The following is a 26,353-nucleotide window of genomic DNA, read 5'->3' on the forward strand; positions in this document are numbered from 1 at the left end:
ATTGAATTGCGACTGTCCTTGAAAGCACTACTCCTCAAAACGCATTGTCGTTACTGCACGATTGGTAAAGTTGCTCAAAAGCATTCATTACCCTTCTAGAAAATGAGTACCATTTGGTTTCTCAGTACTGTAATTATTTGGGCGGGGATCTTTTTTTTTAACACCTACACGGTTTGCAAGTGTCCTACTAATGCCTACGCGAGTAGCTGCCACTATGGACGTGGTTGAAAAAGTGTGCCTGCCCCTTTAACTGTGTGCTGTGCGCTCTCTGTTGTGCTGCGATTTGACAGCTCTGCGTCCTGCGCATTCCCGATTATGGCCCTCTGACTACGAGAGGGCTCCAGTCGCTATTCCGGGAGCGCTGTTCACAGGGACTAGCAGCCTCTGAGGATACCAACCGTATCGTTTTCGGCTGAAGTGGAAACCGTAACTATACAAGAAAACAAGGAGTTAAGATTACAGCTTCCTCGCTGGGTGTTCGGCACTGTGGGCACAGCCCGGAGACGAAGAGTAAGGGGGGAGAATTTAAAAAGGAAGATATATACAAAATAATGTATCTAAATTATTACTAGTGTCGTGCTTGCTCTACAGACGCTGGCATTACTGCGTATTAAACCTTGACAATGATTTTTTTTTGTTAAAAAAGGAAAACTGGTTGCATAGGTTGCCGTTTAGATGTAGCGTTCGTAAATAATCCTAACCCACTAGCTATTAATGATACTGTAACTACTGACGCGATTATATTTGATGGACATTTGTGGTTATTATTTGAACACGGCTACAACAAAAACAAAAAAAAACATCCAGGGGTGACAATATCGATATAACCCACGTTGCAGCTAATACTATCAAATCAACTACGCAAATTCCGTGCATCAATGGAATATTACACAAGACCGAGGGAGCGGGTCTGAATGTGGATTCTGAAAATGTGGGACGTTAACCGGAGCAATGTAAGGCGATATAACCTGGACGGACTGAAACACCTGCGCTGGTAAATTCTCAAGACTAAAAGTGGTCAGTGGGGAAACTGGTTTTCACACACACAAAAAAAACCCACGAGCGAGACAACGAAACGAAGGGTAGACACAGAAGACGGATTTTTTTCATTCTTTCATTATTTTTTTGTGCACTTTGCATACTGTACCTCAGCCATGCATCTTTCTCGACGTCAAGAACATGACGCCAGGACCCCAGTTGTCTAAACACACGCGAAACTCTCGACAGGAGAGGAAGACTTTATTTCACTCTTGGTCACAAATAACCAGGGCGACCCCAGAAAGCGCCCTGCAGCTGAAAGTGTGCCGGAGACCACCGAATATGCGAATATTAAACACAGAGACATTTAATGACATTGTTGCATTAACGTAAGCCTGTGAGAATATTTGTGTATTAACGCACGTTTATCTATCGTACATCATAAATGATATGAATATACATTACGTTTACCGCACTGTTCATACATTGAATGCTGTATATTATTTAACTCACGCTCAGCTATAGGTTCATTTCGGATGCCCTTTTCAAACATCGGATGTCTAATTCAAACATCCTTTGCCATTCCTATAATTTGTGACTGCGCCCCAGATGACTGACATATTTCATTTTATCATCATCCTAAGGACATCGTGAAGAACAGAAGGAAAAAGAAGCAGGCGTTCTCTTTTTTTTTTGTTTTGGCTTTTGCTGAATTCGCACTCGGACTGCACGTCAAGCATCAGCTCCCAGTACTTGGATAAGGGTGGATATTAAGCATGGCACTAGTACGGCTTCAGGATGTCAGCTGGTTCCTTTTAGTTGCGCTCTTCTTCGCCTCCGTCCTGACTGTCCTCTCGTGGCTGGTGCAGTATTCGAGGGGAGTATTGCGGCGGCGGACCGGCCGGCTGGGCTACCAGCGCAGCGGCTCGGTCTCTGTGCCCGGGACCGCACCTCGCCAGATCCGCGCCGGGGGCGTGTGGGGCTCCCTACTGAAGCTGGGGTTCGGGCTGGACGGAGGAAGCGGGGTCAGCGGCGAAAGCGAGGCAGGGGTGAAGGGCCTGTTGTCATCCCTGTTCGCCTTCAAGTCGTTTCGGGAGAACTGGCAGCGGACCTGGGTTCGAGCCCTCAACGAGCAAGCGTGTCGGAATGGGGTGAGTGTGTGACATTCCCAAAGCGGGCGGGGGATCTTGGTGTGATGCCGGATGAAGACGCAATATCCTTCAAACGGACATCATTATTGAATAGGTAGATATTTCGGACTGCCTGTCAAAATGAATGCATTTCTATTCATACAGTATGTCAGCTTCAAATGTTTTCTTTGGGAAAATGAATTAAATGTCTCTTTTTTTTACCTTAAAGCATCGCTGGATTCCGCAAATTAAAGCCGCCCTTTACAGTGACAAGCGAAAACGTCTCACTTTTAAACTTCTATCATGCTCTAATATTGTTTTCAGTATGCTCTACCGTGAATCTAAGTGCTTAGACTTTGGGTGGTAGTTTGCAATATCATTTGTAAGTAAGGGCCAATGCCAATGTCTGTCGATAAGTGTTGATTTACAGCAGCTTACTTCTCGTCAGCACAAGAGATGCCCAGTGCTGTCTGTGTGGGCGCAGCGATATTGATGGGTGGTGGGAGTTTTAGGACATGATATGTGGGCATGTTGCTTATCTGTACACTGTGCTCTTGTGCTCATCTGTTTTACAGATGAAGGAGATGACGACAATAAAGAGGGAAAGTAGTCATTTTTAAAATGAACCACGGAGCTAACATTTTAATCTCCTCTTGTTAGTGCTTCTGAAATGTAATTACATATAAGTGGCACAGACTATTGTTAATTTACTGTAAAGTCAAAACCTGGACTGTTTTAGGCCATGCAAAGTTTCATTTTTGTATTGCAATACAAAATGCAATAAAGAGAAGACAAATGTTGAATAACACAAGCAGACAAACTCAGCTACACAAAGGGCAGACCCCCAGACCCACAGAAACTTGACTTGGGCAAGAGCTGGAACCCATTTCTCATCTCTTCACAAACCAGTAAGAAGAGATAAAATGAGGCACACACAAGCCAGAACTGACAAATACACTAGCCATTGCAGCCTGTACCATGTTTCTACTTGGGGGGACAGGCATTTACAGAGTCACCTCAAAAATAGCGACACGAGCAATCAAAGCACTGGTTGTGCAAGGGATCACTTTCTAACGTCTTTGAGCCGCTTTCAAGATCAAGTGCACCAAAGTCAATGCAAACTTAGTCAGACATGCACAAGTAGCAGCCCCAGAAGTGACACCACCCTCCTGTGATATCTAGACAGTGTAATACTCAGCCACAGTAGGGGACTGGCCTTTTGGCATAGGGGAATTAACCACTGTCTAGAGAGCGGTGCTGTGCTAGGTCAGAGCCTGCGAGAGATCAGGGTAGGGGCAAGATCCCAGCAGGGGCAAGGGGAGCTGTACACAAGAGCGCCAATGGTGACCACAGTTACTGTCCCCACCAGAAAATAGTCACCCCCCGCTCCCCCCCCCCCCCCCCTTCTCCCTCTCCCCTGCACCCACTGGCTGTGGCAGGAGCATCTACTCTTCAGAGGTCCTCCCCTCTGTTTTGTTTTTCCTCCCCTGCACTTGATCTCTCCATATAAAAGCCGGGACGAGATGCCCCATGGACATGAAATAAAATCGGCAGGCTACCCTTTCGGCCACCCATGTGTGAGGCAATAGAACTCGCTGGGATCAGAGCAGACGTTTGTGCAGGAGGGCTCTCACACCACAGCAGGGCTCTGATGATGTGTCACACACCCTTGACCTGTGATAGTTTATTTGCCATTTATGAACATGTTCCTATATTAACATTAACTATGGATTCTTTTGGTGACTTGCTTTGAAGTTAGAAAACGTGACTTCAAGTCCACAATGCAAACCAGACTTTTCACAATGCTGAATCTGCATGATCAAAATCATGAGTGTGTTTTTGACTTCTGTGGATTTTGTACACTTTCCAACCTATTCTACAAGATCCACTTTGCAGTGGTTATTATAGGTACTTTGGATATTTGGTGCTTCAGGCAGATGCAACGCAGCTTTAAATGGAATTCTACCAGGAGATCAGTCTGGAAATTCTCACTGGCCAAAGGTGTCAGATTGCCTTCATAAAAAAAATGCGATTTATTTTTATAGAGGTTTTGAAATGACGTTTACTGCACAGGCAGGGTGAGATTACTCATCAATTAAATTCATGTCATTTCCAGGATTCCCAACTCTTTCCGGTTACAGCTATTCTATCCGAAAAGTCTTACAATCCAAGAAACATTTTTTGGTTCAGCACTATTTGATATCAGTTTTTTTTTTCAGTTTAATACCGATGTTAACCGATTAACCGATTAAATCAAATTTGAAAAAGGGGGGTGATTTATATTCAGAAGAACAGCTGATAGAGAACAGGGGCTGGATATGACAGTTCTCATAGGACACAGGGCTTGTGGCTTTTGATCGACCTCAAAGCTCCAAATGAAGTCAAAAGCGTTCAGATTAGAGGCTCACCTGGACAGATTTAACGTTTTCGCGAGGTGGTTTAGAGCTTGCTATTTTAAAAGCCAAACCAGACCTGTGCGTTTGTGTAAGACAGCCAGCGCTGTGGAAGAGTGCTGATTGTGTGCAGTGACTCGAACGATCCCACCTGACAGGCTGAGGGAGCTGGGGAGAGTCCACACAGGACACAAACCTGTGGCCCCCTGGGAAGACCTGTAACAGGGGAATATAAAACGTAACACCTAGTGAGAGGTGCAGTAATAAATGCCAGGTATTTACCTGCTGCTCGGGGAGGAATGCTGTTGGGCCAGAAGCTCAGTCAGCCCACAGAACAGTCACCATGAGTATGCTCATCAGCAGGGCCCAGGGCTGGCTTTTGTTTTGATACAAGCGGCTGTATTTTGAGAATTCAGCTTTGCGATAGAGGGAGACATTCCTGAAAACCTCTTCGCCGGGTTAATCACTGCCAGATTCAAATGCCATTGATCACTTAGGCATCAGGTTAGTCTTGTCTTTTAGGGAAGGTATTAATTCCAATGGTACTAAGAGTCCCTTTGTTTTGTTGTCCATGTCACGTGAGCCTGTCACTGGCTGCAGAACAGAGACTGGTCTGGCCTATCCCCCATAACCACAAGATCTCATTCACTCACAGCACAGTGTGTGTAAATACCTTGGACCTGACAAACCAGACTTGCAAGTTTGTACGGAATGACACACTTGAGCTGAGGGCAATATCAGAGGTTTCGGCGCATTCAAAAGTAATTCCAGTGACACCAGCCTGTCAAATAATGTCATCTTTTGACCAGTTCTGTTGCTTCTTGCTTACTAGACAGCTCTGCATCCCCCAACAAAAAAGTGAATACAGTTGATTAGCACTGTCGAAAGAATGCAGAGACAGCAGAAGTTCCTCTGTGTCTTATGTACTGTATAACAACCCAGATACCTGCTTCGTTTACTGTTTGGCGTTCCCACATTTTCACTCGTTTCGGAAGACTGGACTTGCCATAATCCTGTCACCTAAACAATGGAGATAGCCTAGTTTGGAGCATAGTTTTGTGAGCCTGTTTGAGAAACGATGAGGAAGGTCTGTTTAAAAAAAAGGGGGGGATTTGTGCTTGAGCAATAAACATTTACACTTCAGTGTTTCAATGAAAATATTCTCAAATTGGAAGTATATTTCTATAGTCCTAAACAAATCGCAGGGTCATTTAAATGCATTGTGTGCATACAGGCAATGCATTTAGAATTTGTTTGTTTTTTTTTGCTTTAGAGGTTTTTAAAGTAAGGCGCAAATCTAATACAGCCCAAGTAGTTCATTTTGTCTGGATCCACATTGTCGAATTTGAAGCAGCCCGGTTCTTGAGTTAATTCAGGCTCTGAATTCAAAGCTTTTACGCCTTTTCACCCCTACATCCCCACCCCCCCTTTCTGTGCAGTAACATACCCAGCTGATTCCCCTTCTCTCTCTCCCTCATTGCTCAGAGGCAGGCCTGAGCGCCTGTGATGACAGCTTCCTTGAACAGCCTCCCCTGCATTAGTGCAGCTCTCCCCTGCTCTCTCCCAAGCTCTTGACACTTTTAAACAGCGCTTGCTAGCCACTGAGATTCGCAAACACATTCGCAGCCTGCAGGCCTTCACTGTACCCACTGTGCTGCTGAACACACTGCAGATCCACACTTCCAGGCTGAGCTAGGGGCACACTGCAGATCGGCACTCCCAACATGGAGATACTGAACACCGTGCAGCTGAGCTCTCTCACGCTGAGCTACTTATTGCACAGCAGCCCACTGCTGAACCCTCTGAACTACTGAACACACTGCAAATCAACACTCTTGCACAGAGCCTAAAAACACCTGCAACACTAACCATCGATCTGCCACAGTGTGGTTCAGTACTCTTAACACTGTAGACTCACACTCATTCATTGAGCTGCTCAACACCTTCTGCTATAGGCTATAGGCACATCTAATTACTACAACACATTCTATTTTCTTAAAGCCATGATTTACCTACACATCTCTTCAAACACAATACTTCCTAGAGTCACCTTGGGATCACAGATGAGAAATCAAAATGGACTGCGTAGAAAGTGTTATGAAAACGTTTTTCCTACTTTGTCGTGTCATCTGGACTGAATTATGGTCTGTTCACCAATGGAGTCGCAAGATGGCTGACAAGGTTTGACCATCTGTCTGTTTCTTGGGAAGCTGTAGCATAGACACAATGAAAAGGTTGCTTAGTTAAGCCTGAGAACTGTGGGACAGAAAATGGCCACATTTTAAAACCTATTATACTGTATATGGCCAAGGAAATAATTCCACATGACTTCATCAGAAATACAAAGTTCCTTATTCTGGCTGTCTGTGCAAAAACTGCATTGTTCTACATCATATCATATAACAACACAGCAGGAGGTGGAAGACATACTGTATTTGTGGGTGGTATTTATCACTGACCCTCAAAACTGTGTTGATCAAGACCAAAAAAGTTAGCTGCATCAACACCGCTGTACAAAAGCACATTGTCTCTGAGCATTCAACTGCCGATTTAACAAGTCTTGTTTGGCCCAAGAGGCTAACGGGCACCTTACTGTTGTTACCTGGCTGCCCTGTTCATTCAACTGGCTGCACTTCAAATTACATGCTGAGGAGGGTAGTCAGGCAACTGAGCACTGCTGTGTGGTGTGGTATAGTGTTACAACTCAGAAGAAAGACATTATGAGCAATACCTATTATCTTGAGAACCAACAGGGGGGTAACATGACTTGAAATCAGGAGAAAAGTGCTGCTTCATTCAGTGTGTACCTTCACATGATCTGAAGTAGCGGAATGAATCTGAGGCCTGAGTCAAATTACTGGTGCAGAAGAGGTTTCTAGCTGTATGCCTGATGTATGTTGTTGTTGTTGTTTTCGTTGCAATAATAGAATAAACACAGATTCATTCAACATTTTTGAGTTGGGGTCTTCAAAGGATTCAGCTAAACTAAGCTCACAATATTACAATTAAAACAGTTTTGGGCGCAACAAAAAGAAAGCACTGCAATTGAAAGCAAAACTCCTTACACGAGTCTTGCATGGGGTGACTTTTGAATCCTAAATATTGAGCTGTAAAATAAAATGGCAAAAAGAGTAAAATCTTTGCCTAATGTGTAATATGTTTTGGGAGATGTCAGACCATCTTCCCTTCTTAATCAGCACTTACAGTGCCCTCCAGAATTATTGCCACCCTTGGTAAAGATGAGCAAAAAAGGCTATGAAAAAAACGATTTAGTTTTTTCTTTGAATAATTGTACCTCACTGAAAGGTTAGATTTTTCTCATATTTTCAGTGTAAGATCAAACCGATAAACAACAGAGACATTTTTTCATAGCCTTTTTTGCTCATCTTTACCAAGGGTGCCCATAATTCTGGAGGGCACTGTACTGATTGAGATGTAAGTGCCGATGATGACTGGTGTAAATACACTGATCCTGGTGAGCTTTTCCCCTTCGACCATCATAATTGTTGGTAATATAGTAACCGTAGTGGGGGGGGTTCACTGTTTTGGAAGAGTTTCGAACCTGCGCCGCGCCGAAGCAGGAGCAGTGCAGCTGTTGACTCCCACGCTGTGACAGTGCACAGCTCCACCTTCAAAGCCTGGCTGTGCAAAAAAACCCACAGAAGCGCTAAGGAGCTTTCTACCTCTGTAATCCTGGGATTTGGCAGACGGCCATGGCACAGCTGGCCAATGTGTGGTGTTACGGACAGGACGCCCTCTCAGGGCACACAGCACCACGCAAGCTGAGCTGCATCCCTATCACTAGACACAAGCGCTCATAGATAAGCAGCCTATAGGTGACAGTTTAGACTCAGGCCAACATCTGTCTTTATTCAGTCCTTGCAAATCAGTCCTTTCAGATGATCCATTTCATACCAGGGAATTACCAATGGCTTTTCCTCCAGCAATTTTTTAGAGCAGTGATTAGGATACAGGGACGTAAAAGCCCTACAGCTATTTTGCACACATTTATCATGCTTGTATCATTGATTCAGCCTCGTTTCAAGAATAACAGCTGATTTTGCCTGCATTCTTGTCATCCAAACCAGACAGAGGGAAATCTTTTGCCAGACTTTTACTCCTTCATTGCCTGTATGGATACCGTTGGCTGTAAATCTGGGAATTTGGTCTTGTGTTGCATTTGCTGCACAGAGAGGCAGGATGGGAATGGGTCTGGAAGATGCATTTGTGCTTCTCAGTTTCCCCCTGCAGACACTCGTTTAGGGACACTGCTTTAACAGGGGGGTTCAGACCAATCCACTGCATCTTTGCCCAGTGTGCCCCACGGCATTATTGACATAAGGAGCACATGGGCATGTGTGAGTGCCGAATGGGACTTTTGCTCCCTTGTGAAAAGCGGCTTGCAGAGCTGTGTCCTGCATGTGCCTGTTGTGCAGGATTAATCAAAAAAGAGGTCCCGTTTTGTCCACAGTTTGGTCCCATTTGACTTTCTACTTGCGTACACTTGCAAACAATATCCCAAGGTCGCGAATGTACTAGTCTCATTTCCTAATAATAACAGAGTCTAAAACATGTATGAGTGGGTGAAGCATTTTTATACGGGTGGTCCTGTGCCTCTCAACACACTTTTGCTGTGCTAGACTTAATGCAAACCTGATTTTTTTATACAAATCTCTTCATCTACGAACCCAGCTACGCCTCCTCAGCCAGCAAACATGAGGACCTAGGAGTGCAGGAACATTTCTAGAACAGAAAAAAGGGAAAAGGGGTTGAGAAATGCCATACAGGTACTTCAGTTGCCCACATCAGTGCCATAGCCACTATATTTAAAACAGATGACCAAATTTAGACTTTAGACAGGTGAACTGGATGGCTTTTGGACTGTACGCGTCTCATCTTAAAAGGCCTACTGTTACTGGAAATATCATACTCTTGTTTTCCATGCACTACTGTACCATGCTGCTTCTAATAGGAATGTCATATTACATGCTTGTGGAGAAACACAGTGCACATTATTCATGGAAACACAGGACTGTAATTATGTGCTGGAAATGTCCAGAATTTTAAGACATTAAAGATTAAGAGCTCTGCAGGTGACTGTTCAATTGTACCTTTTGCCTGGGGGCTTCTAAAGGATTTTGGAGCTGCAGGACAACTGCACTTTTTTAAAAAATCCAAGTGCGATCAGAAACGCAGGCCTGCGCGCTCACTCCTGAAGAAAACACTGAGGCGCTGTGCTGGATGGGTCGAGCTCTGCCTTCAGGGGGTTGATATTTTTGGTGTGCCCCGAGGCCTCTTGCAGCAGGGCGGGGCTGTGGACAGCACGCTGCTGCTGAGCCCAGGGTGACCCCGAAATCCAAACAACACCCCTCTTAGCCTCTTACTGCAAAATGATACTCTCTTTCCAGGTGGCTGTTTTCAATCCCTGTGGGTTGGCCACTCTTGCAAATGTGCGACTCTGTATGGAAATTGGCAACCCACGGACACTTCAAAGCTGAGCACACTTTGTGCAGCCTTCCCAGCTTCCCCTGCTGCGCTGACAGGATCAGTGCTTAAACCATTTTATTAAGCACCTCTGTGCTCTGACTCGGCCAGTGCGTTGTTCCCCACGTGGTTATTAAGCATCTGCATTAAGGTGCCTGAAACACATTCCTTGAAGTCTGCGGAAGGCGTGTTCATTTTTCTCCCCACTGCCGTTCGTGAAAGGAGTGCTGCGATTTGCAAAGTGAAAAGCCCTGGGCTCATGCAAATATATCTGAAGGGCCTTGTTTGCATTTAGCTTAGTCAGAGCTTGGATTTACTGTGTATTGCAAGACGAGATGATGAAATCTTTTTCTCCTACAGTACCTACTGCAAAAGCAGCATGCATACATGTACTGTATATATGTGATAAACAGTGACGAAGATAAGGACGGGCCAGAATAATGAAATTAGCATAGATGATTCATTCTCAGTTATTTAAACAAAGCAATGAGATCTGAAAGGAAACACTACCTTTCATTAGTTTATCGTAAATTGAGGCATTGTAATACATCCTAATTTATTGTTGAGTCAAGGCCATAAATTGGTTTAAAATAGCACACATGGATGTACCGGTAATTTGTGTGTATATATAGACAGACTCGCTGTATATTAAGGGATAACCTTTATTTTTCTTTTCTTTGGTCTATGAAAGAAAGTTCGGGAGTGAAGGAGGGGGATGGCGAGTGTAATTCGTGACAATGGGATTTGATAAGCCCTCCTGAGCCGGTTGTATTACCTGATTAAAGCTGCCGAATGAGCTCTTTGAACGGTGCGGCTAATCTGGTGGTTGAGGGACACTGAGAAGGCAGGAGAGACACCCTTGTGAACGGCAGGACATCCTGCTCCTGGTGTCCTGTCCCACCCCACAGTCCTGATGGCCCCACTGGGTTGTACAGCCACGTCAGCTAACCTCACTTCTGAAGTCCACCGTCCTATTTTATTCTGAATCCTTTTTACGTGCTGCACGAAATCATCCAGGAAGGGGTAGGAAAAGGTGACTTCATGTTATACAGCCACTCGGTTTGGATCTTTCTGGGTCAGTACTTGTACAGGGTCGTGATTCGGCAGGGCTGGGGCTGTGGTAGGTTGCTGGGCAACATGTTTGTTTTGATGTGAAGCAAACTACAGATCTGAGACTGGGGAGGTGACTGCGTCTAAACTGCATGGGCTAGGATCTCCTATGGTTCCTCTGCAGGTCCAGGCCTGTAATGCTTCTTTAAGTGGAATACCATCAGATTAATTGTTCATCTCCTTTTGTGCACTCTGGTGTTTTGGTCAGTGCTGAGCTATACATCTATGCAGTCTAATGTCAATGGTCCTCACTTTGAATATGTTAGAGGAGATATTAGAACATCAGATAGGTCATTTGGAAACAATGTTTTACCTCATAATGATACGGGCCCTCCCTCTCCTCTCCTCAGAGCTCCATCCAGATCACCTTTGAGGACAGCCTCCAGCTCCCTTCCTCGGCCTCCATCAGTCATGTGACCTGCACGGACCAATCAGAGCAGAGCATGGTGAGCTCCCTGCCTTGCCCACCATGCCTGGGTGGTCACAGGAATATCAGTACAAAAGGATGGTTACGAATAAGAGGAGGCCATTTGGCCCATCTTGCCTGATTGTTAGGTAGTTGACCTGAGGATCGATTCATCTCATCGACTCAATTTGAAGAAGCCAGGGTCTGAGTTTTAAGACCATAATTGGGTAGCTTTTACTACAACCCTTTGTGTAAAGACGTCTGGGTGTCTGTCGGTGCCTCCATTGACTTTTGAGGAGGCTTGTACCATGGTTAAAGTCTCAAAGTCTTTAAACAAGGCACTGAGCATCTCAAAACAAATTGTAGCCCACCTCTTAACTTGTGCCTCCTCCTAAACGTGTACCCAGAGCCAGAGAGCACTTTGAGCTCGGATTGGAGAGGTTACCGGACACCCCTTCTATAACCTGACGCTATTTCTGGTTTTCTCTCTCCGTCTCTGGTTTTCTCCCTCACAGGTGTTGCAGTGCCACTGCGCGGTGGACACAGTGGCCTTCCCAGTGACGGTCACCCAGCAGTCACCCGCTGCCGTCTCCTTGGATACTTATCAGGTCGCCATGGCGCCCATGGAAGCTCAGGTAAGAGGGATGTGCAGGGTTTGCATTTGTGGGTAAGAGTGCGTGTGTGAAAACAAGCCTGTGTGAAGTGCAGGGCAGATGGATTAAGGTGCTGCCCAGTTTCTGTGCTTCGTCTTTCGCAACACGATCGCTCAGTTGTCCCCTTCCCGTCTCTGTACGTCTAACTGGGAGACAATGTCCCGAAACCCTGGCATTTTTTTATCGAATGAAAGGAAATGAGATGACTTCCATTGTAGTAATCAAAATCTGTTGCAGAATCCGAATTCCATCACCCTGTTTTCCTTGAAAACAAGAATGAAATTGCCTGGGCTGAGCTAAAATATTGAGCTAAACTTCTTTCTCTTGAGAAAAGGTCATTCAAAGACGTGTCATACCCCACTGGAGACTCAAACCAGCACAAACGGTGCACTCAATCAGACACAAAATGGCGGCGCCGCTGGCTTTGTTTACATAAAAATAGTTTGCATCCTGGGTGCTGTGTAAGACTTGTGGACTACTCCCCCTGTGGATAGACCTCAGGCAGCTCCAGCACCTGGGTTCCTGGACTGACGTGAATTCAGCTGACAGCTTGAAGAAACAGGTTCAATTGGCCCGCACAAGGTTACACAATACCAGTGTAACCTGAACACCACATACTGAACTCTGTGTTTCTCTCCGTCTTCACCTATTTCAGTTGGTCATCTGCCTGGAGGAGGTGGAGGAAGAGGGCCTGCTGGTGTCCTGGACTTTCTCCCAGCAACCCCTGCTGTCCCTCACCGTCACCCCACGCAGGATCCAGAAAGACGTAAGAGCCAGGAACCCCAGTGCCTGCAGTGCTGTGGAAACACCCCAGCGCTTGTCCACTCAGACCAGGGCTTATCTGCAAAAAATACACAGTCTGATCATTTTCCAAGCTTTTGTCTCCCTCGCGTTCTAAAAAGAAATTAAATTTCTCACGACTAGTGGTCTTGTTCTGGGATTTTACTGAGCAGAGGTACAAGAGGAATTGATGGATTTGGACTACTTCAGACGCCTTTAGTGAACAGTGAATATGTTACAGCTTGCACACTGCTTTAGAATGAGAGGAAGTTTTTGAAATAGTTATATGGAGATCAAAAACACTGAACCTTGGGTTCACCAACCTTCTGGAAGGGACGGTGTATACATGATGTCTTACTGTTCGTGTCTGTGTGGTTTATGCTGCCCAGGTGAATGATGGGAAGGTGGATCTCGGCACTATTGGGGAGCTGGTGAGGGACACCATCGTCAGCACACAGCCAGCCATGATCATCAACCTTAGGGCCTGCATCTCCAGCCCTGCGGTGAGACACGTTTCCCAGCACGTTTTTCTAATCACTATGTCGTTACACAAAACTGCAGAAATGGTAAAGGAAATGGGAATCGCAATGCTATTTTGGGGTGGGGGGGTTTAGAAAAAATCAGCATTGATGAGTGCATTTCAAAGCACAACAAAAGTAAAATGTACACAGTAACTTGTAAAACCTCCGATTTACACTACAAAATAGACAATTTCCAGGTCTGAGCTGCGCCAAGTTCTACGATTCAGAATGAGGCAACAAAACTTTCAGTGACGTAAAGCGGCCCTATGACATTGCAAACAAGCAGACTTGTGAATTCATCTCTTGTAATCCAATAGAAATATTTTTCTGGACTTCGAGACGGTCTTGCCGACGAATCCTACTTGTTAACCACGCGTGCAGACCACGTTGGCACATTCCTATGGTGAAAAATGCCTGCTGCACATTTAATTCCGCGCGCTGAGTTAATAACCGGCTGCAGTTCCCCTTTAAAATGTCTTTTCCCGTGGCGTGCAGGCGTTCGTGACCCGAACTCTTTTTCTCTCGCCCGAACCCCCAGGCGCCGGGCGAGCGGCTCGTCCGGCCCGTGCGCTCCCCCTCCCGCGCGGTCTCTGCGCGCAGGCTGCTGGTGCAGCAGCTCCGGGCGGCCGGCCTGAGCAGCGGGGCAGGACCAGGAGGTGAGACCGCACGCCCGCCGGGGCTCCAGCGCACAGCACTCGACTCCCACCCGTTTTGTTTAAATAAAACCGTCCAGATGCAACAACCTCCCTGCAAGTCTCACAGTGCAAAAACTTCATAACGAAACTAGGGACGATTGAGATCGCTGAGAAGCTAAAAATCCTACAAGTCTATCATTCAGATAGAATGCACGTACTGTAGGAGAAAATGCATGAGATTGATTGTTGTAGAATTTGTGAGCCAATGTATTATTATTCTCAAGGAGCATTTGTTATGCCTACCGCAACACAATGTTGTAGTCCCGAGGTCTCCTGCTTCAACAAAACAGGCAATTAACCTTATTAAAACGTTCGGGAGCAGTGCGGTGCTCAGCGCAGTGTTTGACGGCTCCCCCAACAGGCCAGGGTGAGCTGTGCTGCGTTCTGGACCTGGATCCGCCCACACACCAGGGAAGGACCCACTTCCTGTCTTCCTCGGGACCGGACTGGGAGCTGGACTGGAACGAGGACATCACTCTGTAAGACACCAGTCACGTTAGAAGGTTCAGGGTGCCGTTGGCCCCACCTAACCTGTTTGTGTTGCTAGCATCAGCCTGGCCCACGTGGCTGGGGAGCTTGTTCCAGACTCCCACATCCCTTTGCTATAAAGAAGTGCCCCCTGTTCTCAGCTGAAAGCCTGTCAGCCTAATTTCCTGTTCCGTCTTCTGGGTCAGTGGGTCCCCAAGCAGTCTATTGGGTTAACTCTGTGGCCCTTGAGGGGTTGGAGTACACCAGTGGTTCTCAACCTTTTTGGCCGAGTTACCCCCTGGGGAGTCGTCTCGATCCCCAGGAACCCCCTAAGATTATCGTAGGCATAGAACGCTACGAAAGGGTTTTTTTTTTTTACATGTACACTATGTATGTGCTGTATCATAGCGGAATGAAAAAACGAATCGCTACTCTTAAAAATTGAAACAAACAAAAAACAATGTGCGTATTATTAAGACCCCCAAATGAAAAAAAAAATGAAAAAAATGAAAAAATAGACTTGCTGGGTGAATGTAATGAGAAACCCCCCTCCCTGCTGCGATGTAAAATTAAAATAAAAAATAGTTACCCAGCAAAAAAAAAACAACAACCACCACGTCGCTCCAGCACCAGATCACACCTCAGAGCGTTTCTGCGACTGCGTACAGATTTCAGCGGATAGAGGACACGCTCTGCAAATCGCGCTGCCCCCCCTTCTCCTCATGACAACAGAAACGGGAATATCGTAAATATGCATAGATCATTTAGAATCTAAACGATTTCAGATGTAGCTGATAAATATCTTACTAAAACCTAAGCCCATGAAAACCCCCCATTTTGGATGCGACGCCCGAGGTACCCCTGGTGCATCTCGAGGTACCCCCAGGGTTGAGAACCACTGGAGTACATAACTTAGGCCCCTTGTGGTCCTATCTGTTCAAAACTAAAAAAAAACCCACCAAACATTTGTCCCCCGAAACAAGTGTTTCTCTTTCCAAGGAGGAGTCGTCTCAGGAGAGACGTTCATACAGTAGTGCTCGGTGATGGTGAATTATCAGAAGACCAGCAGTCTTGCTGAGCAGTCACTTTTGCACTCATTAGTGGAAATGCCTAATATCAGCATGTTTACAGTACTCACATTAGCAAATAAAGCATGGAATTGCTACAGGGTAACACTGTAACGTAGCCAAAGAGGAATCAGTCTTAGCATGTATGCATTTTATGCAATGAGTGAGAGGGACAAAAAAAGGGCTGTGCAGATTTGTAAACAGTGGTGACGCTGGAAAAGACCATAGCGTTTGAAACCGTTTGAGAGATTCCTGCAAAGCGATGTGCTGTTGTGTCTTTACAGGGATCTGGGCCTGAACACCAGGGAGCTGAGAGTGAGGCTACTGGAGAGGAACAGAACGAGCGGAGGAGAACGTATGGCTCTTTAAATGCAAAGTAACACCGCAAAATGCAAATTAAGCTCTAGTACTTTCCAGTGCTCATTTTAAAACAATTATCCTTCGCTTACTACCCTTTTTCTCTGATGCCACCAAAGCTATAAATCCTTAATCTACATGTAAATGAGAGATAGTGGTCAATCGGACCGTGCCTTGAGATTTTAGATTTACTTATCTTCACTACCTGCATTTAAAACCGTAAGTATTCTTAAACGAATGTTTTTTTTAAAAAATACACGTGCACGGACTGTGACAGGTGCAACTGCGAGGATGTGGCGACCTCTTGTGGACAGATGTTTTAAGCAAATTGCTGAAGGAAGAATTCCGCCGTGATCGACTCACCCCGTTCGCTATATTTGTATCGTGGAAGCAGTGCGATTACACTCAGCTATTCTGAGCCCGAAAGGGGACCCGTTTTCTCTTTCCTGCAGAGTTCCTGCCCGGCCAGGCCACTATCCCACTGGACGTCGGTCAGAAGGCTCCCACTGGCCGACAGGTCCTTCTAATCAGTCCAGGCCCAGGACTGCCCTCGAGTGGCACCGTCTCTCTGGAGGTCTGGAACCTATAACATTCAATTCAAAATGCTTTATTTGTTCCCTTGGGGGGGGGTATACAACACATAATCAAAAAACAACATTTCTGAGCAAAAAAAATATATCCATACATGAAAACAGCAAATGGACCATAAAAGTTAGGTATTAAGGAAGGTATTAGAGTACATGCTCATTTGTAGAAGGATTCTAATTCAACGATCAGGGAGCTGGTCGCAGGATAATCGTGTGATCTGGTCGCAGGCCGATCAGCCCAGATAGAACGGTTTTTGACTCGAGCTAGTGTCCGAGACTGCCGATGTGTGGCACCACGCCCGGTGTCTGTCTGCTGATGGGAAAGGGGCGATTCTCTGCAGCTGGTGTATCTGGAGCCCGGAGACCCCCACACCTGGCCGACGGCCACTCCCCTCCGCACCTCCCTCACCCCCACGAAGAAGGTGGAGATGGACCGCACCATCATGCCCGACGGCACCATCGTCACCACGGTTACCACTATCCAGTCTCGACCCAAGCTGGACTGCAAGCTGGGTAAGGCCGCTGGCGGGATGGAGACCAGTCTCTCGGCACTGGTCACGGAGTCGTGGCAGCGATTTTCAGCCCTGGTCCTAGAACAGGGTGAGATCTTAATTAGGCTAACTGATCTCTAGGCGTCTGAAAGTCTTAAGATGTTGCTTCAGGTTAGTAATGACCATCAACCCTGAACCAACTTAAGAGTTTCACACCTATGCTCATTAAGAGTGTTTCAGTAACTGGACATCTGGAGATCAGTCACTGTTCACAGCCATGGTGGTGTCTAGACACCATTAATTGGCCACCTGTTAAGAGCTATTTCAACAGAAATAAGGCATTTGGGAAGCAAGTGGAGGAGAGAATGGGTGGAGTTCTGTTTGTTACACTTCTATGACCATTTTCTAAGCAAGAAGTTAGGAATATCTAATTAAGGAAATTAAAAATAACTGATTAAGTCTCAGTGATTAAAGCCAAATTAAAAGCCAAGGGGAAATCTTCTCAGCCCAGAGCTGAAAACGTTGTGTAAGGCAGGGTTCGCACACTCATCTTCCAGAGGGTCCAGTGTCTTCTGATTTTTTTTCACCCATGTTCTCAGTTATGTTGTTGAAAAAATCATTTAATTAGCTGTGTAATTGCAACACTTCTAAGCAGGCTGACTTATTCCCTTCATAAGGGGTACCGTTAACTACAGTATGTATTGTGTAATAAACCATAAAAGACACGTCTAATTAAGACTATCGTGAGGTTAATTGTTGACGACTCACGTTGGGCCAAAAGCTAGAAAAGACGAGACCCTCCAGGATCAGAGTCAGAGAATTATCACAAAATAAATATCATAAATACATGGCTTTGTTAATTGTCTGTCATCTATCAGGTCAAAGCTGCACAAATACATTTAAAAGATGGAAGCAGAGTTGTCTGCAGTTTCTTGAAGGGGAATTTAAACTTCCTGTTGATCTTTGCATTTGAGAAATAAGATGGGTTTGATTTGCTTTGGGAAAGTGGCCTTCAGTGGAAGGCAGGTGGGACTGTCTCTGTCCTGGGTGGATCTCCTAACCCCCAGCATGCATTTCCCTCCAGACTCCCCCTCTTGCTCTCCCTCCAAGGTGGAAGTAACGGAGAAGAAACCCACCGTGCTTGCAGAGGAACTCCAGGAAGGGGTCTCCGCTACCACCAGCAGTAAGTCCCACGCATAGGCAACGCTTCTTGTAGGGGAAAAAAAGCCCCTAAAGACGCCACTAGCAATCTGGGCCACACCAGCATTCAGACAAGTGATGCAGGCTGGGACAGAACAGAGCACCATCTGCCTCCAGCGCAGAGGGCTTACTGATTACATCCTCACAGGGGGTAAGGGGTGGGGTGGGGGCTGTGGTTAAATTTGAGTGCAATCGAGCAGGGGGAATTTGCACGGTTGAAGTGTGTAGAGAGCAATACAACGGGTTAAGTGTTATTTGGGGCACATACAAATGTGTGCTCTTAAAGGGGAATTGCAACGCTATTTTCATATTGAAGGGTTAGGAAGAATCAGCATAGAAACGTGAATTTCAAACCACAATGAAAGTAAAAACATTCACAGTAACCTGTAAAACGTCCAAAACATGTCAGCGCCATATTCCGCCATTCAGAACGAGGCAACAAAACCTCCGGTGGCATGAAGCAGCCCTATTACATTGTAAACAAGCAGGCCTGTGAATACATCTCTTTTAATCCAATAGAAATCTTGCTCTTGACTTCGAGATGGTTTTGCCGATGAATTGAATAAACTTTTTAATTCCGTGTGCAGGTCACGTTGGAACATTTCTGCGGTGAAATGTCTGCTGCGCAACCCATACTTATTCTCTCGTTCACCGCATTACAGTAGTCTTTACAGTGACTAGCGAGCAGGAAGGGCCGCTTCATGTCACAGTTCGTGGGAGCTCTCGCTCTTTACCCATGGCGAGACCAGCAGTTTGCGACAACATGGTGATTTACTGTACTTTCACAAAGCTCACGGTTAATTCCAGATTTGTAAACAGGACGGGGATTAACCCTCTGTAGAACTCTCCCGACAGTGCAACCGGGGAGGATCCCTTCCCCCTCGCAACTGCCGCCGGCCCTCGTCCGCTAAAACTAAACTCGCTTTCCTTCCGTCGGGCAGCAGAGAGCCACCTCTCGAACGGGCTGGACCCTGTGGCCGAGACCGCCATCCGCCAGCTGACGGAATCGGCCAGCAAGGCGGCGAAGAAAACGCCCACCAAGAGGAGCACGCTCATCATCTCGGGGGTCTCGAAGGTCAGGCCATACGCCGCAGGGGGGGAAAACGATCTCGAGCAACGCTTTCGAAAACGGATTAGCCCAGCTGCCAGCATGCTCAACAGATTAATATAGCAGAGTATAGGCTTGTTTAAGAGCTCAAACAATGTAGCACTTCCTTTCAGCACTGTGAAGCATCTCATCGATCCTATCTGTAACGGTGTCAAACCTGAATGGTAGTGTGGCTTTCCATTGGTCAGTCCCGTTGTGCCGGCGAGCGCTTGAAGTTGTCACCGCCAACATGACGCCTCCCCTCTGCCTCCCAGGTTCCAATCATGGAGGATGAGGCAGCCCTGTCAATCAACTACGCTGCAGCGATGGACGCCGCCCTGCAGGGGGAGCCTGTCCCTGGGGCCGCCAACCACAGCGGGGCCTCCTCCCAGGGTGCCGTGCAGCAAGAGCCCGACGAGACCACTCGCTCGGACATCTCCGAGCGGCCCTCCGTGGACGACGTAGAATCCGAGACTGGCTCAACTGGAGCCCTGGAAACGCGTAGCCTGAAAGATCACAAAGGTACCCCTGTCCGATTTCTTATCCCTTTCTCTCCCTCCAGCACTGCCACTGAGTAGCCTCTACCTCTTGCCACAGCTTGACATGTTTTTCTAACCCTCTCCAATTCGCCCTGTTCTCCCTCGTCTCTGCCGCCCGGTCCCGGTCCAGTGGGCTTCCTGCGCAGTGGTACCAAGCTCCTCTTCCGCAGGCGGCACCGGCAGAAGGACCCCAGCCTCAGCCAATCGCACGAGGACGTCTCCAATCTGGGCAACGGCTCGGCGGTGCGCAAGAAATCGGGCAGCTTCTCTCGCCGCCTCATCAAGCGCTTCTCCTTCCGCACCAAATCCAAGAGCAAGACCAGTGCCAACGGTGGGATGGGCGGCGCAGAGGACTGAGCTGTTGGGGGGGCTGGGGAGGGGGGCGGGGGAAGGCAGACAAAGGCATGCAACGCAGTTTAATTCAGGAACCTGGGATAGATCCCTGGTGAACGCCTCTCGTACCAACAACCACTTAATCCTGGATTCCATGGAGCGCTGTGAGCCAATTCCTCTGGGAACGGGGCTTTTTAAATGTTCAATTCCAGACTGATGCCTACCTGGGATACCTGCAGGAGAATGGCACTGTTTGTGGCATTTTGACTTCCTCTACAGTAATAAGTCCTTATCCCCCACCCCCCCTCCCCCCACCAAACTAGCCTCACTGAATGCATCCAAAGTGTAAAGAGTTTTAAATACCCGGACGGCGAGTGGCCTGTACTGTTCATTTGTTAGAAGAAAGGGCCAGGTTTATTTTGATTGCACTATGAAAATGAGCAGAGAAAATACTCTATTTTTTAAAGGACTTTTTAAATCCTGCAGGGAAGGCATATTCTATCAATCTCACCACATGCTAATGGCCTCTTTATTTGATTAGAATTGTTCAGTTTTGACTGCACTGCAATCAAACTGAAACTGCACATCACAACGAGTTCTTTACTTACAATTGCAATTCAGGTCCAACAGTGGCTAAACAATTTATGAAGGAACTACATATTTAAAGGGTCAGTGCAATAGATGTACACAGGAGGTTACACTAGTCTGAGATAACTCAGGTATTCTTTAAACTACAGGTCCCATTGCTTGCAGTAGGAGAGGGGGAGACAGGTGTTGGGAAGGGTCACATCTTGGGGTGACAGATTTTGTATTTTTTTTAAAAAAGAAGAAATGATACTTCTCCACAGGTCTTCATTGACATGTAGGGTGCAGGAGAAAATACCCACTCTCTTTCACAGAGGGGCGTCTGATACTTTTTACAAAAATACACCACTGGAGGCATCCCAGTGCCTACACACACAGCCGCCACTCTACGAGCAGAGATCCAAGAGCCTTGTCCCAGATTCTGGGTCCAGTCTATCCGCATGCGAGGCTCGGAGTTCCTCCTTCTTTCTTGGGAACTCTGGTCATGGGTCTGGCTAAAAATGAAGCTAGGAACACAAGATAAAGCAAAGGGGGCAGAGTGGACAACTACGGGTTAGCAAGAAGGACTCATCTGTAACTGCAGTCGTGGAGATATGGGACTCTTAAGCCTTCCTTTTTAGGAAGAAGGACGTGTGTAAAAATAGTGCCGTTTACGGAGCACATTATTTTTGGGAAGTTTTGAAAGGAACCCTTGGATCCGCATCAAACACAGAGCTGTTCTGACAGCAGTTGGGTCTCCTCTAGAGCTCTCTGCCTCCTTTCTCCTTTTTTTTCCCCAATTGGATTAAGATCAAATTCCTCAAATACCAGCCCCTGCCTTGTGAAACCTAAAAATGCCATGAAGAAGATGGGAGAAACGTGACCATCCATCATTCCCCACTCTATACAAGCGCCAGAAGTGAAAGATTCTAGGCCACTGAAGCTTGTCAGTATAAACCACATCTGAGAACACGGAAGAAGCTTCAGATGACCAAACAGTTACTGTATTAAGTGAGGAACACTCCACTACGCCGTGCTACGGTAAAAGGTAGTCTTATGGGGCATTTCAATAGCTACATTTCCATTTATCAGGGCCATCGGTAAGGAACACTAGCTACTAAAGCACATTCCAACATTCAGCATTTCTCAAAAATGAAACAAGGAAAAAATACAACTAGCGCTGAATGAACTCAGTTGAAAACAGACCAAGTTTCAGAGCTGCAGTCCATGTACTGTATATGTAGGGGCTGTGGCTCCCTTTCTAAAGTACTAAAATCATTCAAAGGAAAAGGAGAGGGAAGTATAATGAATTCCATGCAGTTCTAGAATATATGGAATTTATCACACAGTTGTGAGTGGGGACACACATTTATCATCCCTCCACTCCAAGCTCTTGGTTTCCGGCAAGCTGTGATAACTCAAAACAAGACAATGCCTCAGACCTCGCAATCCTGTTTAGAGACTATTTTTCATTAAAGTATAAACTGAAAATTTTACAGAACTGGAAACCTACATTTACCATGACTTTGAAGCTTCTATACTGTAGAAACCAAGAGATTCGAGCCTGAAGCGTTCGTTCGTCCAGCCAAGCTTTATTGTAGGCATACAAGGAACTACAATAAGGACCATAATAGTTATAGTATCTATCGTAGTTCAAAGGGGATATGGCTCTACACAGCTTATATATACACATTTCTCTACACACTCCCCCTCCTGTCTTTGAGGTAACTTTCTCACAACACTCCAGGACTCAGAAAGCACTTAAACCTTCCTTTCTCATCAGGAGTTTTGTGTAAAACTCAACATTTGGGCTTTAGTAAGGGGGGGGGGAGCATCTCTGCTTAAGCAAGCGTGACGATCAAAGTTTAGCATGTGAGTTCACAGCTCCTACTACTATATGGGTACAGAGTAACATACAGATTCTGCTAGCAGACTCCATCACACTGTTCTCCTATGCCAGGGGGAGCATAATCGTTGTCATTTTAAACTTCTCCTCAAAGGTGTTTCCTGAAAGAGGAAACAGAGAACCTTGCTGTGTACACTAATGTATATAATTCTGCTGGGAGGTAGATTTACTGGATTTTTTTTTTTAAAGAAGAAATGTTTAACTCCAATTCCGGAGAGGTGCAGAACAAGCAGGTTGCTTCCCAGAAGCAGTGAACATCAAAACAAAAAGACGCCGGTGCTGTAATGTTTACGATTGAGACAGACTGTGCAGGTGCACTGCAGGCACAGCCAGAGAAGAATCAATGAAGAGACAATACTGTTCAAGTACCTTCCTGTCAGCTGTGGCTTCTTAACGTTCATCACACACTGCAGAAACAGGGCCTTGCACTTGGGCTCCATTTACCACTGTCAAGACCTCAGACTGCTCTACTGTTGCATAACGGACTCATTCTGAGCCTGTTACAAGGCAACGCAAACCCCTAGGAAACCAGACTGTGTAAAAGTCTCCTGCTGTAGCAGGCCAGTCTTTTGGCAGAGATGAATTCAAACCTCTTTGGCATGCTATACCTCAAACCTGGGAGGTGTGAAATCTAAGATGAGCTAAATACCCCGCAGTAGTTTGGATTCTAGGATAGGTTGGAAATGATTCCAGAAAGCACTAGTTTATACCATGTCTCTCCGATTAGACTCTCTCGGAGTACCAAAAGTGCAAACCTGCTCCCGTTACAATTCAGTTTGCCTTTCATCGCTGTCCCCTGCTTCAGCTGAAAAACCCTGAAGGAACACTGCTTCCTTCCAGCTGTGCTCCAAATCTCCAGTGCTAAGGGCTTACTCAATTCACCTCCTTGCTTGTTTAGACTTAACTAGTATGTTCTGCAAAGCTGGGGGTGTCAATAATACATTTTATTTGGGCTTAAACAGCTTTTACTGGTTGATCGAGGTGAGGATGAATTTACACAGTTGAGAATTACATGCACGCAATTAGCATTTTTGTCTTTCTATCTGACTGGTTACATTTCATTCAACATCTGTGTGAGGGACACTCTGATACTGATCCAGGGTTGATGCCAGGTACAAATCCCAGTTCCCCTTTTAAGAGCGGAGGACAAATTGACAAATACACCCCTAAAATAGGAAACTGAAATCAGTTGGACTCCAATTAAGAACTCAGCTAGAGTAAATTCCAGAAAGCAGTGTTTATCTGGTCCAGGGTTGGGTACAACTGCACTGTGTTGCAGTGACACACATCTCCAATCTTTTCCTTTCTTGCGACAGGGACCTTCATTAGCTAACCAAATTCCTAATGTGCTTAATTGGACAAGTTGAAGCCCTTCCTCGCTGTTGGAAATTTAACAAGCTTATAAAACCTACTGGACAGTGGCTGTGAGGGCTGGACTTGGTCACCTCTGCTGTGCAGCCTAAGCACTTGCTCAAACTCAGGCCAGGAATACAATTCTTGTTTATCTCCCCAATGGATGACTGAGTTTATTACCCTACAACATCCCTGCCAAGTCCCTCACAATACACAGGCCTTGGAATTAATAGAATGTGCACCCATCAGTAGCAAATTATATGCCCAGCACTAGACGACCACAGCTCTCTTGCTGCTATACACTGGGAACACACCATTCCATATATTACTGGGTTTGTAATTTGCAGTTGGAAGACAGGTTGAGGTTTGAGGTGTAGCCTGCTCACCCAGATAACATTACCCATTTTCAGGGTTTTAGGTTTCTGCAATCATGGTGGACAGAGCTGTGAGATCTGTGCTTTTGGTCTCCGATGACATATAACCACTGTAAAAGTACAAACAGGTCCCCCCCCAGCTCTCCAATATCCCTTTTGAGCTACTCAGTTTCCTTCCCCCTGTGTCTCCTAACCTCAGTGTCCTGGTCAAGAATCCAGCAGGCTTGGCCTGTACTTGTGGCTGGTTCCCCTGTGCTGTGGTTCTCCTCTGCACTCTTCTGTCTCCAGTTCCTGTGTGCTGCTACGACAGTCCCTCACCTGCTGTTGAGAGCTGCTTTCCTGGATATTGTAGTAGTGCTTCAGTTTAGGGAATACTGTTTCTTTTACAATGCTGAATATAACAATGATACAAAAACAAAGCCTTTTTTTTTTCTTTTTAAATGTTTGGAATCTGGTTTACACTACTGTAATGGATTTCATTTAACTTATAAATAAAGAATCAAACTGATATAAAGCATGCTTTTAATTGTGGGCTGGTGTTTAGTGGGGTGGATGAAGTGTCCATTACTGCAACTAACAGCAGCGTCAAAACCTTCCAGCCTGACATAACTCTACAAATACCAGAAGCTGAACAGTTCTGGGACAGGAGACCTCTAAGGAAAATCAGACTACTGCTGTTGCCGCAAGTGGTGTTGAGGACCAGCAGGTGGCGCTCTCAGAATTAAGAATTAATCTATTTTCTACCAAACAAGACTGTGCTTCTGGAGGGGTGGATCTTTAGGTGAGATGGTAACTAGAGGTTCTGACTACTTGCTCATTAAAGATCCAATGGAATTATTGGGCGTTGTGGTGGTTAAGGACCTGCCACCTGCCGTTACACCCAAACACCATGAGGTCCGAGTGTGACAGTCTAGCTGCTGTCAAACGCCTCTTCTAGTGCTTGATGTCACCCTGGCTGCATGGTGCTACACTGCCCATGCCATGGGTCCTCACTACCTGGCCTTCATGCAGACTCAACCCGAAGAGACAACGTTCCAGCAGGACAGTGTATGTTCTCCTGCTGCTCCTGGAAAACCAGCTGGTGTGCGGGATGAGAACGAGACAGTCCAAGCAATGAAGGCCCCACTCACCTGACTGAAGTCCCACTGAATGTGTAGCTGTCAGTGACCAGGGAACAGGCTGTCCAGGTTCCGGGAGAGAGAAATCAGGCCAAATCCCACAAGAGAGCAACCTGGTGCAAGACAGGCACTGCAGATATGCAATAAAATGTCACTGCACCTGCTACACAGATTACCATTTTCCTGATAAAGACCTGCAGCAAAGTGAGAGTTAAGCGACGTTTCTTTTGATGCTCAGTATACTTAAAATTCTCAAGCTTTTTTTGTGCAATGTTGTAAATATAATCTAGTTTGTCCTCATAAGCAGCGCCAGAGCAGCCATTTCGGGATTTCTCGAAAACCAAGATTTACCACGTCTACAGGTCTAATGAAAAACACCACGCCTCAATCTATACTGGATTCAGATTAGAAAGAAAAAACGTCAAACAAGTACGGCACAAAAAAGAACACTGACTCTCGAAATCGCTACCTCTGGGTCTTCGCAAAACGCGAAAACGTTCTGTTTTATTATTTGTGTGTGGGACTGGAAAAATCAATACGAACAATGTGGAACAAGTTTTAAAAAAGTCATCATTAATTGGTTTCAGCAGTGTCAGGTCACGGATCCTGCGACTGAACCAGATATTCTGCAAAATAATACCAATAAAAGAGACATGAATATTCACCAAGGTTCGGCTAAATAAAAAGGTTTCAGCCCCTTTCCTTGCCAAGGCAAACTGAACCACATTACAACGATTTCAGACTTAGAACTTTAAAATA

At 46.0% G+C, this 26,353-nt stretch overlaps 1 protein-coding gene and 1 long non-coding RNA gene across 4 annotated transcripts; one reads left to right on the top strand and one right to left on the bottom strand.

Annotated features, from left to right (window-relative positions):
- The first annotated feature begins 207 nt into the window (after positions 1 to 207).
- Positions 208 to 24,995, top strand: c2cd2l (c2cd2 like). Its single transcript, XM_015337559.2, has 14 exons — positions 208 to 2,129; positions 11,446 to 11,541; positions 12,017 to 12,136; positions 12,810 to 12,920; positions 13,324 to 13,437; positions 13,994 to 14,111; positions 14,512 to 14,629; positions 15,970 to 16,040; positions 16,495 to 16,616; positions 16,971 to 17,142; positions 18,205 to 18,303; positions 19,262 to 19,395; positions 19,683 to 19,929; positions 20,077 to 24,995. The coding sequence occupies exons 1-14, from the start codon at positions 1,755 to 1,757 to the stop codon at positions 20,301 to 20,303; spliced, it is 2,124 nt and encodes a 707-aa protein (XP_015193045.1). The 5' UTR covers positions 208 to 1,754; the 3' UTR covers positions 20,304 to 24,995.
- Positions 9,092 to 14,622, bottom strand: LOC107075651 (uncharacterized). 3 transcript variants are annotated; one of them, XR_001477170.2, is made up of 4 exons: positions 14,394 to 14,622; positions 12,801 to 12,995; positions 11,409 to 11,513; positions 9,092 to 9,244 (listed from the first exon to the last, which is right to left on the bottom strand). It is a non-coding gene; the product is annotated as an uncharacterized lncRNA (long non-coding RNA). The 3 variants fall into 3 exon arrangements; XR_011183103.1 differs by lacking the exon at positions 14,394 to 14,622 and adding an exon at positions 13,293 to 13,405; XR_001477171.2 differs by lacking the exon at positions 9,092 to 9,244 and adding an exon at positions 10,767 to 10,984.
- Positions 24,996 to 26,353: the final 1,358 nt, after the last annotated feature.

This window comes from Lepisosteus oculatus, chromosome 23 (genome assembly GCF_040954835.1).
Source record: "Lepisosteus oculatus isolate fLepOcu1 chromosome 23, fLepOcu1.hap2, whole genome shotgun sequence".
Taxonomy (NCBI): Eukaryota; Metazoa; Chordata; class Actinopteri; order Semionotiformes; family Lepisosteidae; genus Lepisosteus; species Lepisosteus oculatus.